We start from the raw sequence: 13,749 nt of genomic DNA, 5'->3' as shown, positions 1-13,749 counted from the left end.
TTTGGATGCAATATAACATTGTATACATTCATTCTGATAATCTAGTCAGTAACAGATTTTGGACATAACCTGGCATTCCTCTGGTACTGAAAATACCTACTGACTTCCATAAACATTTTCCATGTAAAAGACATGAAGGCTCAAAGCCTTCAAGAGGAACCAACTCCATTTCTCTTATTTAGTATTAAAAGACCCAGCCCTGGACTGTATCCTTGCTTATGCAAAACATGAACTGAGTAAGCTGATTGAAGCTGAGCACTGATTGAAACTCAGCCCATTATTTCCAGCAGTGAGCTACTAAACTTCCTACTTTAAAATTTAAATATTTAGATAGTATCACAAATCTTAGATATAGAAAATATCTAGGGGGAAAAAAATAAAAATAAAAAAATAAAAAAAAGACACTAACAAAAAAGATTCAACAGCAGCATTAAACCATTCCTTCTAATTTCTGTTGGATCCTTCATGTTTACAAAACCCACATTTGTATATACATGTGAGTATTTAAGAAGGCTCATTTTCATTTCCTTCAAAAGCATGACTTGTAAGTACAACAGAAGTAGTGGTCTTAAAAGTCTGGTCTAGTCCTTTCCTACCATGGGCAACCATGGGTGACTTTGATTGCTAATGGTCACAGACACTCCAGGTCAGACAAGAAAATCTCCTTCTCTGTGTAGCTGTGTTAGATGAAAAGGTCTGTCCCTGAGAGTGCTCCAGCATGTATAATTTAAACAGTCCATATTTGAAAGTCTGGTCTTACACAGCATTACAAAATAAGTGCTATTCTATAGTTATCTGAGGAGGAACCAGAGTTCAAGTTTCTGAGATTGTTTTGCCAAGGCTAGTATCACTTAGCACAGAGGGTACGTTTTCCTCCTCTTCCTTTTGTTTTTGGTTAATCCTTTTCAGCTCACAGTGCCTGGACAGCCTCTATGTCATTAAAGATAGCCATGTGGCCCACTTACACTCACCCTGTCTGGGGCTCAATAAAGATCTGGTTGCTCTTCCCAGTTTTCATCAGGTCATGGCTAATGATGCTGTGAAGCATAACGTCTTCCTAGAAATGCTTTCTTCCTTAGTTTATCACTTCTTTTGGAGAGGGAGGAGACTTACATGCATCAGAGAAGTCCATGACAAAAGGGGAAAGGAGATCACAACTGCACACAGCTGCAGGGACTTGTCAGTGGTAGGCCACCTGCGACTGGGGAAAAAACAAACAAACAAACAAATAAATATAAAAATAAAAAAACCAGCAACTGCAAGAGAGCTCTCCAAAATATTCCACCAAGTCCCCCAAAGTTCTCATTAACCAAGGTGATTCAGTTTGTCCTTTTTTTTTTTTTTTTTACTTGTTGGCAGAAGTCCTTGGATTTCAGGAAAAGATGAAGTTTAAGCAGAATTCAGGAATGAATTTTTAGTAGCCTTATTTTAAAATGCAGAGTTCTTGTAAACTCCCAAGCCTATTCACATGTCCTCCTATTGATAGAGATCTTATGAAAATGTTCAGTTGCAAACGTGTTTCGATTCACCTTTAGTTAAGCATCACCAAGCATGGTAATTATATGTAGGCAAATTCAGGATGAAAAGCAAATGGAAATTCCTATTGGAGCTTTGCTTGTTACAACAACACCAGATGGACATATAGTTCCCCTTGCTGCCAACCCTCACGACAACAAATTGCTTGATTTCTTGCCCTGTGAGACAAGGATCAAAAAAACATGGGCATGCATGAAGATCTTGCACACGGTATTTGGGTTTGACTCCCTTAGTAACAAATGGATAATTTGTGAAAGCAACAGTACATTAGTGTTACATGGTTCTTAATAGTAAGTTGTGCATTATTGTACATAGGTGCATTAGCATAGCAATTAATCATCCTTTCCTGACTCCTTTATAACATTCATCACAGTTATTCTATCCAGGGAACAGTATTCCCTCTAGGTAATGTTCTTCTGTTTTACATATCATATATCTTCAGAAGAAAATTCAGGGCATGATTATGTACTAGAAAAAGAAGCACATAAATCCTAGGTTGTCAGAGAAACCTGTTTCCAAAACAAAAAGGTAATTTTGCCCTTTCTCAGACAATATCCAATTAAAATAACTACCATAGCAACTACAAGAGGATACCTGCTTCGGTGTATCAGCAACAGGATGGACAGAATCCTGAGTTACTTAAGGGGAGAAAGTGCTTTGGGTTCACCATTCTTCAATACAATTTAGCTTCCTCAGAATCCCTCCCTCTCTATTTAAATAAAATGTAGGAAATATTTCCTTGTGATTTGATAGTGATTTTGAGAGACTCATAACATTAGTACTTGGCCCAGGAATAAGAAAGTGCAAGTTAAATTTAGCAAATCATAATTTTTCAATTATTCAAAACAATCCGCAGAGAAATGAGAGAAGTAAAACATGTATTCTATCAATGATTCCATTATCCTCTCCCTATAAAGACAAGTGGCTCAATGAAGGATAAAAGCAAATATTAGATTGATTCTTTTCTTGATCTTAGCCAAAAGACTTCTATATCTGGTGCCAAGAAAATGAATTTAGGTTCATAGAAATACTAGAAATTAGATAGAAAAGACTTAAAAGGACATGTAGCCCATCTCCAGGGGACTTATACTTTTTCCTGCCAACAAGAACTTCAAGAAGAAATATGAATTTATTTAACCCAGTAGTTCAAGACAGTCCCTTACCATGTATTAAACTGCAGAAGTAATGTAAATGTGCATATAACATTGCAGTATGCTATCAATACAAACTAAGAAAGCTTAGGATTTTCTCCAAGTACTTTTTTGTTTAAGAATCTAAACCATGAGAGGTGATGCATATGATAAAACAATATGGATAATTTAGAGGGTAACTATTTCAGACCATCTACCTCCTACGTCACCAATTGCTAAAATAAAACCAAAATCTGTCTAGATCTAAATGACTTCTCAGAGTCAGCATTCAGGCAAGACTAATATACTAAGAATTCCCAAATTCAAGGCTGACACAAAAAGAATGGCAATGACCACTGAGTGACTCTAAGCCCCTCGTGACAGGAGTTGTCTTTCTAAGTCTTATACAGCCATGAGTAGTCTGGCAACAATGAACAAGCAAATAATTTAACAGAAGCTTAATTCAAGCCTTTGGGTTTATTATGAGGTACATAGGAAAGCATCATTTCACCATCTAAATTCTTCAGGGGGACAAGCTGTTTAGTACATATCGTATCAATTAATGTAGTAAGAAAAATTACCTGAAGGAATACCCCTAATTAAACAACATATATTCCAATGGCAATTCAGAGATACCAGTTAGGTAGAATGTTAAATATTCATATTATTTATGTGATAGATATAAATTATATAGAATTTAAAATATGTATAATATATATTGTTTTTATATAATATATATACACATATATATATACATTCTTTGTTCAAGTGCTTTCAAAGCACTTTTTGATCTCAGATTCCCATTTCCTGTATGTCTTTTCTAAATTTATAAACTACCATTAATTTTGACAAGTTTGCAAGAACTGGAATATTAAAATCTATGCAAAGACCAGACATTCGTCTTTTGGGCAAACTATCTTCAAATTTCATTTAGGTAGTCAAAACTTGACTTTTCAATGTGAACTATTGTTTCATTCTGTTGGCAGACCAAAGAAGATAGAGATGTACTACCGTGTAAAGTAAAAACCCAAAACTATTATTACATTTTAATAACACAGACTGGGAAAAAAAAATATAAATTCACTGATTCCATTGTCCCTGCCCTTTTGCCCCCAAATGGGAACATCATTTCTTTCAGAGATTTCATATTTTACTTCTTTCATGTCTTTGTTGTGTAGCTCTATTGATTTTTGCCACCTTCTCCATATGATGTTAACCAGCTTTTAGAATAACATATAACAATCTAGAGAAGTAAGTGAAAAAATACATCCAGCTGAAATTACAGGCAGATTTTCAATATGGAGGCTATAATTACCCAAGACACAAGTTGGCTTTTATACGGGAGCATATGAAACCATCTTTTGAAAAAAACACCCCATGACTTTTACGCCAGCCTAAATCTGTGTGCAACTTTAAGCACGTCAGTATTTCCAGTTTAAACTGACTGTATTTTATGTTTGTGTTTTGTGGGCAATGTCCTTGTTAGACTACACAAACAGCTTGCAAGATATCTTAGTATTCCTTTCCTTATATAATACGGACTAGCAAGCCTGAATTACTGGGATATATCATAATATTTAAGTGATGTCTTGGAGCAAGATCACAACTACAGCAACAATACCTGGGGAGTCTGCATGGCAAGCGTACCTCCACTTTACAGAGTGGGGTTCATTCAAGACAGCAAAACTTGTCACTGTGAAGTCCAGCAAAAATCCTTGTCACTGTGAAGTCCAGCAAAAATCCTAAGTGTCCCTGCCACCAGAAACAAGTAGTAAAATTGGGGTAGATGGTGCACATGTCTTCTCTTAGTGTACTTGGAATCTAGAGTACAAATCCTGGTGAGCAGATGAGCACACTCAGGAAGGAAGAATGTGTCCACATAGTCTCCTTAAATATTTAAGCATAAAGGTTATTCTGTGATCTCTAGGCAATATGGTTAAAATTACAATGAAGCTGTTTGTTATTGCCCTTGCCCTTTTCTTCCCTGACTCATTTGATGTTATGGACTCTTCTTGGCAGAGTACATTAAAATAAAAGGGTATATAACTCAGTAATCAGTCCTGGGAGCACTTTCCATCCTGGATTCTGAATTTGAAATATCTGCTGTGCCAGCAGATGTTTATACAGAGCTGGAAGGAGTTAAAGTCCATATTCACTCCAAAAAGATTATGTAGTTGCATGTAAAAAATGAATTTGGAGAGCTCTAGAGATTTAAAGTACATTACTCGTAAAAATAAAACTCATTGAGCAGAGGACCTGAGGCCAGCACATATATTTGTACTTTTAACTGCATATCAGCTCTGCTTGTGATGTCATGAGGAACATCCATGTTTGTTTTTTACTAAAACTGGGGTCAAATGTTTCCAATAAGATCTCTATTAAAGTAATTTATTGATTTAGTTAGGGCAGAATCTAAAATTAGCCTCTCAGAGAATGGAAGTCTAATGAGTTAGTCTAACCCAGTCTAACCCATTCCTTGAGTTCTTCAGTACCTTGGAGCTCTAAATTCAAAGGAAGACAAGGATGGCACTCAGCTCATACAGCAACTATTTCTCTCAGCTTGAGCACCCAGAAGTATCAACTCGGCTGATAGTTCCAACAGCAGAGCTATGGAGACCAATAGTGTATTTTGGTCCAGCGGTAGCAGAGTTACCCACATGCTTATCACAGGAAATTTAGAAGCAGAATGAAAGCCTCAGTGTACTGTTTAGGATTGTTCCTTGAACAGGAGCTTATGCTTTTCTCATTTGCTTGAAGAGAAATTTGAAGAAAGATGATAGAAGTTAATGGAGTTTCATTACCGTAAAACATCATAAGTGAATCATCCTCCTTGTTTTAACATCTGTTAACAGTCTTCCCCTTTCTCACAACTGAAACATGACATCCTGCTCAAGTTTTAATGCTGTTTGGCATCCGTGCATATACTGCCAGGGTTATTCAGAACTATTTGTATTAACAGCAAATATTATTTTTACTCTAAGGAAGGGTACATATCCTTATTGATATTCAGCAAGTGGTGCATTGTTGCAACCAAGATATAATTTACTCACTTGTCTGACAGGGTTACAGTACTCCATGCATTCTGTAGTTTCATCTGTGAAAAACTGAAATTTGATTCTTTTGTTGTCATTTCCCATAATTCTTTAAAAACAATCTGTGGCAAAAGAACAAAATAGCTCCAACAGGAACTGCTTCTGAGGATGGCATTTGAAAGGACATCAGTTACAGTTAGTGAATTAGACTAAGAAGTTTGTCGTATTCTTTACATGGGCTGTGAGTCAGACTTTGTATACAAGTGTTTCTTCCATTTGTGTACTTTGCAAAGGCCATGACTTCCTTTGTTCCTTGGGAACTCTGCAATAAAGGCATTTGTCTTCAGAAGCACAAAGCTTTTAAGGCTGCATGACTAGCATTTCCAGTCTTCTCCTCAACCTTTCGTTTTGCTCAGAACCCAGCAATGCATCTGCCTGTTGTAATCCCCAGTCACGGCTCCCTGAACTCTGCATTGCAGCCACCTAAACAGGACAACAGCTCATCACGTTACACCAAAGCCCAGAGGAATTCAGCCTACGCAAGGATGGCTGAACTGTGCCATTATTTACATAATTAGCAATTAGAACTCGAATGCAGTAAAAATGTAATGTCCCAAAAATGTAGGATCAGGGAGTGCTCTTTCAACTGTCGTTTCTTCCTCTACTCCTTCAGATATCAATTCTGAAACTGCCTTTGATGAAAAAAGAGCAAGTTCCAAAAGCAGATTTGGCTTCAAAAGATGATTATAGTCTTTCCTACACATAGCTGACTTAGTTTTATCTCCTGGACCTATCAAGCACTGTCTGATGTTTCTTCTACCTCCTGCTTTTCTGCTATCATATGGATCATACATTAGTTTTTGGTTACTGCCTTTTCCATGGTACCCAAGCCAACAAAGACATTACTCTTGATAAATGACTATTTAAATTTTAACTGCCTCTGCTGTGTTTTAAAGTGTAAACTGTAACTAGATGTTTTATGTACATATACAAGGAATATTTTTCCTCACAGCCACAGTGAAAAAATATTTTTGAAAATATAGAGCAATTGAATGCAATCCAAATAAAACATTTTTTAAGTAGAGCTCAGCTCTGTGAATTTTCAATGCCAAATAAGAACTTCTAAAGAAATCAGAGCCTGCAAATAGGGGATTATATGGGAAGCTATTTTTCCAGTCTTACCTACACATATTGCTACTATGCATGAATTCATTTCTACTTGTGCAATAATGGTAAAATAATCATAATTATTTATGCATCAGTCCAGAAAAATTCTCCATATGATTTCATCTGGTGTTAATAAAATGTAAATCATTACACTAAGTTGGTAATATTTGGCTGGTCATGGAAAAAAAAAAAGGAATCAATCTTCTTTTTCTCCACCCTATATAATTAAAAAAAAATCCATAAACCAGTTTTTAGCCAAACATTCATCAGAGTATGCATTGTTAACAGGTGTTGTGTATTTCATTTCCCATGCACGCAGTGTTGGAATGTAAAACTGTAATACTGCTCCTAGGAACAAGTAGCGTAATTAAAATTCTTTCCGAGTTTGATTTCCTGGGTATTTTCTTTCTTTAAAATAACTACATTGTAAACAAGAGCCAATTTCTTAGATTTGATCTATGGGTTGTACAGCTTATACTTCAGGTTCAAAATGGTGATTTAGACAATAATGCATAACAGCTGAATAGTTATTTATAATAGCACAGCACCTGCGGCAGATTGTCGGCTGGAAAAGCAAATCTAAATGCTTTCAAATTCTCTTGTGTATTATAATAGGAGTAGTAGTGGCCACTATAGATACAATAGTTAGGCATGTAATGTAACTTTTGTTTCTGATTGCTTGCCATTTTCTCAATTTTATTCCTTTAAGACTGAAAATGTTCATATGTAATGTCAGTCCATATGCATTTTGAAAAGCTCAGGCACAATTTAGCTTTTTGCTAATTATGGGTGTGTGTCAATGAAATTAAATATTAAATAGAAAATCAAACTCTCTTCTCATAATTTCAAGATTTCCTACATTTCCTGGACTTTTGTACATGCATAATTAAAACAACTTTGGATTTTTTTTCATCTTGATAAATGCTGCTGATTTCTCTGGAAAAAGTGGATCACAAATTTGAAAACCGTGAAGACATTTTTCTCACCTCAGTATAGAGCTGAGTTTTCCTATGAGCCCATTAGCAGCAGCTCCCATTTAAAATTCTGATATTTTTCATATGCAGTTTCATTTTATAGCTGGTTCCCTCATGGATTCAAAAGAGTATTGATAATTTGTATGATGATGCAATAATTCTTCAGTGATCTGAAACACAAGTTAATAAGAAATGTAACAGCTTGTTGCAACAGATCTGGGACCATAAAAAAACAGTCACTGTGCTGATGTAACCCCTACCCACAACTTAAAATCCGCTTAGATGCGCACCCTCCATCAGTGTTCAGATTTCCACAGATGGAACAACTTGTATGTGACTGTACAAAAACAATTCTCAACATGCAAACACTCTAAACCCATTAGATTTGTTAAGGCAAGACAGAGTTTTATTTTATCTTGTCCATTAAAATACCTATAAAAGTACATATTTACTTTCTGAGTGTTACAAGGCATAAGGTTGACAGTATACTTTGAGATCTTCAATTACAACTGCCTGACAGGCAGTGTAAATACAATGGTACACTTTTATCTGAACAAGCAAAGGCATTTTAGCTTCTAGTAACACTGAAAACATAAGCAGAAGTAGAATTGTTCTCCGGATGAAAGGGAAAATAGTTTTCAAGGAGCTAATTGCTTTAGAGTAGAAATAGCAACAACAGAAAAAGAGAAATGACCGGCCTTTGATAAAGGTAACTGTAAGGAAGGCTAGAAGCAATCCACTTGCTCTGGAGTGATAGGGTGATGTCATTGCCAATTAGCATTAGTACTTCCTTTTATAACATCCATCTATTTGATGCATGACCTAATGTAGCGTACAGCTACAAAATCATCTTTGGAGTACTTCCACTGGAGCCAAGGGAGTTACTCCAAGAATTAGCTTGGCCGGTGAGGTAGCTCATATGTGATAGAAATATTTGCAAAAAAAACTTAGTCGGAAAAGAGTAAGAGAGATTCATTCTTGCCATAAATCTTCTTGGCTTTGTGATAATGTTATTTATCCACTTGAGATAGGGAGCATGTTATATAATGTATGAATATTGTGTAATACGGGACAGTGGCTTTGTAATGTAAACTGTCCATTTGTAATGCAAAGCAACTTATTTTCATCTGCTAGATCATTACTGCAAATTTTTCTCCTGGGTTTTGACATGTTATAAATCTTGGTGAAGTCAGCATTTGTTCTCTTCATCCTTTATTTCCGTTTGATTCACTCTACTTAAAATGCATATAAATGCACCGTAAGGCCACTGAGCTTTATGTGATTTCAGCAGGATGATGTTTCCACTGCTAGGAACCAACTGATACCCCCTGCACATTTCAGCTTCCCAGTCTAGCTGGGGAAGACTCCGATTCTCCCCAAGGATCTATCACTCTACGGTGCCTGTACCACCATGAGACTCTAAGGTTTGAAATGGGTTGAAGCACAGTCTGAATAAGCCAAGAGGTACTGTGGCTGTGGTACAGTGGCCCTACAGCCACCCACTAGCAGGGTGCCAGAGTACAAATTGTAACAGCTGCTCCAGTATCCCCCTCCCTAGCAGTAACCCAAGTCCCTCTAGAGTGGCGTGAGCTTCCCAAGCACGCTGGCAGTGATACAGGATAAAGCAGCTTCAGACCACTTGGAGGATAGCTGACTCAGGGTCTGACTCACCTCCCATTCAGCCTCCCTTCCTTCAGTTGCACAAGCACTTCTTGGCATTGCTCTTGCAAACGTAACGTTAAATGATTGCTAGCAGTACATTCAGCTTCTTGCCAGCTAATGACACCAAACCAAATGTGACCATTTCCACCAACTCAAACAAATTGCCGTGTGGTAAGGTTGTAGACACAGGTTCCTTTGGATTTATACTGTATGGTCATAATACTTGTTTCACACACTCTCCATTTTGCCAGTAAAAAAAGGTTAAAGGTTGGACTAGATGATCTTAGAGGTCTTTTCCAACCTGAACAATTCTTTGAGTCTATAGAAAAGGTGGAATGACAGCAGCAACAGGCTGCTTCTCACTCTGGAATGACTTCAGGTTCGGTGAGAATACTTGGGCTTATTAACCCTTTGCCTACAATGCCTGTACAGTACAGAAGGATGTACTCATCTAGCTGCTGCCTTGATTCCCTCCCTAGAAGAACAATTCTACACCAAGGGGGTAGCTTTGCATTCCAGCACCAAGATTATTTGCACACTGTATATTATTCCAACCACCTCATATGATAACATTAAAAGAAATAAATAGGGTTGTAGAGCACCTGTACTATTCTACTTCCCCCTCAGGATCTGCAAACACAGACAGAAAAGCCCCCTGCCAATTCTTCCACACTAGCATGTTTTCTCCACTGTTTGCTTTATGTAGGTATCACTGCAGACTCCGTCAGCAAACATTCAAACCCAGGTACAGGAGAGCATAAGCTTGCTGCTGAAACTGCCCCTACAAACAACTTTGTTGCATATAATCACAAGGTCCAGTGAAGTCTGTGTCCGATGTCTCATCTTCATCCGCAGATCTCATGTCATAATTTCACTGAATATTCAAAGCTGAACCTACTAGTACCTCAAGACAGACAAGCAACATTTGAGCTTCTCTGGAGTCAAAAAAAAAAAAAAAAAAAGTCCAATATACACACAGGTTGGTTAAGGCAGAATGATCTTAAAAATGAAAAAAAGGACATTAATTTCCAAGTCTTAATTCTGCCTCCCACTCATTTTTGTGGTTTTGGTCAAGCCAAAATTAATTTCCTGGGAGGTATTTACTAGATTTAATAATCTCTACTCTGTTGGAAGCCTGCAAAAATTAAGATTTAGCTGACGTTCACTTATCACTAATGAGGATTTCCTGGATATCTTACACAGGAAATATGGAAAAATAATGCAGTTTCATCCTGTCTTTAGGAATGGGCTCTGGGGGTCTGTCCCTTTGCATCTTCCCCCTCACTTTGGTAGGCAGGAAATGTCTTTCTTTCTTTCATTGGGGCAGGCTGCCCAGGGAAGTGGTGGAGTAACCATCCCTGAAGGTGTTTAAGGAAAGGGTAGATGCGGTACTTAGGGACATGGTTCAGTGGACGATACTGGTGGTAGGTGGACAGTTGGACTAGATTACCTTAGAGGTCTTTTCTAACCTTAATGATTCTATGATTCTTCTGCCACATCTATTAGAAAGGTTTGACAAATGATGAGCCTGTACCATCTTGTATTTACATCAAAGTGGCAGAATCATATTGACTTGTTAGTCCATACCACTTGTGGGTAGTCACTCCACCATTGATTACTCTATCTTATTTGATCATTTTGAACTTAACAACATCTGACAACATCTTGACACCAGATATTCCTAAAGCCTCACTCATTTTATGTAGATAAAAGCAATATGAGCCCATAGGTAATATTTGACTATTGGAGATAGTTTGTTAATGGTAATCTATCACATTTCAAATTCTTTAGCAACAGGCAGAGTAGCTCTTAAAAGATGCAATAATTATAAGGCTAAGTAATTCCTTTATATTTCTTTTAATAACATATATTTTAAAGTGCCCTCTGGGAGCAAAAAGATGTTTGCAGAGATAAAGCTGTAGGGAGTAATACATTCATGCCAACACGTGTAGCTGAACCACCAATTTTGCTTTATTAATTTAGTTGCTGGATTTGTTCCTGATATCTACAGCTGTATTATCCCCTCATAGAGGTGGATGAGTGGGTGGAATGAGGTTGATTACAATTGATTTACTAACCAGAAAGTAATTTTTTCCATTGTTTGTTCAGCACATTACTAAACATGTGGCTTAATTACACTTGCCTTGTGTTCTTTTCAGTCTGGTATTGCTTATTTTACTGAGACACTGATTTATGCAAAATATTAATTGAAATAGAAAACAGACTTACTGTGAGAGCTGACATCCATGAAAACATTAGTTACTCATATTTTGCACCGAGTATATTGCACTTCTCTGGGGAATCAGTGTTTACAGCTGAATTTGGAACAGCATGGGCTCCCTCCTCCCAGAAACAGTGGTAGTGCATGCACTGCATCCTGGAGAGCAAGTCAGATGTACTTTCCTTTTCCTAACAGCTGCAAAAGGAAATCCTAAAAGTTCTACATTCAAAGTCTCAAAAATATGCTGAGGTTGCTGTTCCTTTTCAGTGTGATTGCAAAAATTGTATGCAACTGTCTGATTAAATGTAATTCAACTTTATATAGCTATAAATAAGCTACTATGCTGTTGTAATGTGTTTCCAGGCCATTAATACGAGAAACATTCATTGATTCTTCCAATAGGTTAGATAATCAAAAACAACAACAACAAAAAAAAATCAAGCAACTATATGTTGAGAGTTCTTGTTTCTTTTTCAGAGTCATTTCTTCAATTTGTCTCTTTGGAATGAATAATTCACTAAATAGAAAATAATGTTCTGTCATAGAACTAATAACTCTATATATCCAGGAGGAATGTTTTTATCTCATTTCCTATTCAGGATTTTAATGCAATCTATTGAATTTCACTGCCTCTTTTTCATAAACCAAATCTAATATACAATGAACTTTATAAACAGATAGTTGGAATGCAAAATTAAATGATTTTGCAGAGACACACATAAAATCATTCCAAATATTTTTTAGGAGAGAGTATGAGAATTTTGTAACATTCACTACCCATTAATAGGTTTCAAATATCCACTGTAAAATGATCCAAATATTTCCTGGATAACAGCCTCTGCAGTTTAATATTTTAAGTTAAACACACACACACAGCTAATGCACATATCTCTACACTGCAGTACAGAGATAGTTGTAAAAACCAAGGCTATACAATGAGTGGAAAGCATGAGTGAGCCACAATATCAAAACCAGCAGAAATAGCAGAGAAAGAGAATAAGCTACGAGGGTTTGTATACCACCACCCTGTCAAGAGTAAGAAACATAAAGCAAATCCAAAAGTGAATTTAAAGTCTGGAATATGAGGAGGTGGGGTCTAGGTATGCAATTTCCCAATGGTGTCATTTGGCAACCCAAATGTGTGCACACTGAAGTACAACCTTGCAGGGGTGTTGCTGCCTCCTGGATTCCCCTCTGCCTGGCCCAGGCTCCACTGAGAAACAGTTTTAAACACAGAGAGTAAGTTTGAAAAATCAACAGACTTTCTAATACGGAACAGAATACTAGATGTTCTGATGCCATAAAGTAGTGTTAAAATGGATGTATTACTTTTTTGTCTTAATTTAACCTCCACAGGTTTTCAAGGATTCAGAAACATGAGGAAATACATCTAGACTCAAAGCAGAAAAAGAGAAGGGAGAAGACAGGGAGGAGAATTGCTCAGGATTCTGAAGTAACATTTTTACCTTTAGTAACAGAGAAGAACAAGATGATATCATATGGCTGTGAGACATTAACAGAAAAGAGGAAAGGAAGAACTTGGGAGAAAGGCAGGAGCATCATGGAAGATATGGTTATCCTCTGCTCCAAAGTTAGCTATAATAGAAAATAACCATGGTGAGTACAAGGTACAACAGAACATGTGGTTACTTTAAATGGCAACCACTCTGCACACTGTTTTGCTTCTGCTTCCTTTCACTCCCCAGATATCATGGAAACAAACCAGAGACAATTGTTTCAAACTCTAAATGCTTTCAGTGGCAATTTCAGGAAGCATAACATACCTGATCCCTGCACTAGCATCTGTAGATGGGCACTGTGCAGGTTGTAGTGTGAGGCAGGTTCCCGTTAGCACCAAAAAGAGCTCACCACTCAGCGCTGTACCCTGGGAAGGGAGGGAAAAGAAGGGCATAGAGTTACAGAGCTCCCCAAATGGAGTGAGCTCAGAACAGATGCCAGGCGCAGGGGGACAAGGCACCAGGTCTCCAAACAAGGCATCTCCTCCCTGAGAAAGTCCTAAGCCAAAG

The 13,749-nt window shown here is 37.2% G+C and overlaps 1 protein-coding gene across 1 annotated transcript in view; it reads right to left on the bottom strand.

Annotated features, from left to right (window-relative positions):
* The window catches only part of CABCOCO1 (ciliary associated calcium binding coiled-coil 1), a 101,127-nt gene extending 95,295 nt beyond the window's left edge, over nucleotides 1-5,832 (bottom strand). Inside the window, exons 1-2 of the mRNA XM_040563782.1 lie at nucleotides 5,717-5,832; nucleotides 1,114-1,201 (exon numbers count right to left, since the gene is read on the bottom strand). Of these exons, the coding sequence (XP_040419716.1) occupies nucleotides 1,114-1,201; nucleotides 5,717-5,796 (168 nt within the window). The 5' untranslated portion in view covers nucleotides 5,797-5,832. The remainder of the gene's footprint in view (nucleotides 1-1,113; nucleotides 1,202-5,716) is intronic.
* Between the last annotated feature and the right edge of the window lie 7,917 nt (nucleotides 5,833-13,749).

The sequence above is a fragment of the Cygnus olor genome, chromosome 7 (assembly GCF_009769625.2).
Source record: "Cygnus olor isolate bCygOlo1 chromosome 7, bCygOlo1.pri.v2, whole genome shotgun sequence".
Taxonomy (NCBI): domain Eukaryota; kingdom Metazoa; phylum Chordata; class Aves; order Anseriformes; family Anatidae; genus Cygnus; species Cygnus olor.
The sequence above is the reverse complement of the archived record's forward strand: the minus strand, read 5'-3'. Positions and strand labels throughout refer to the sequence as shown.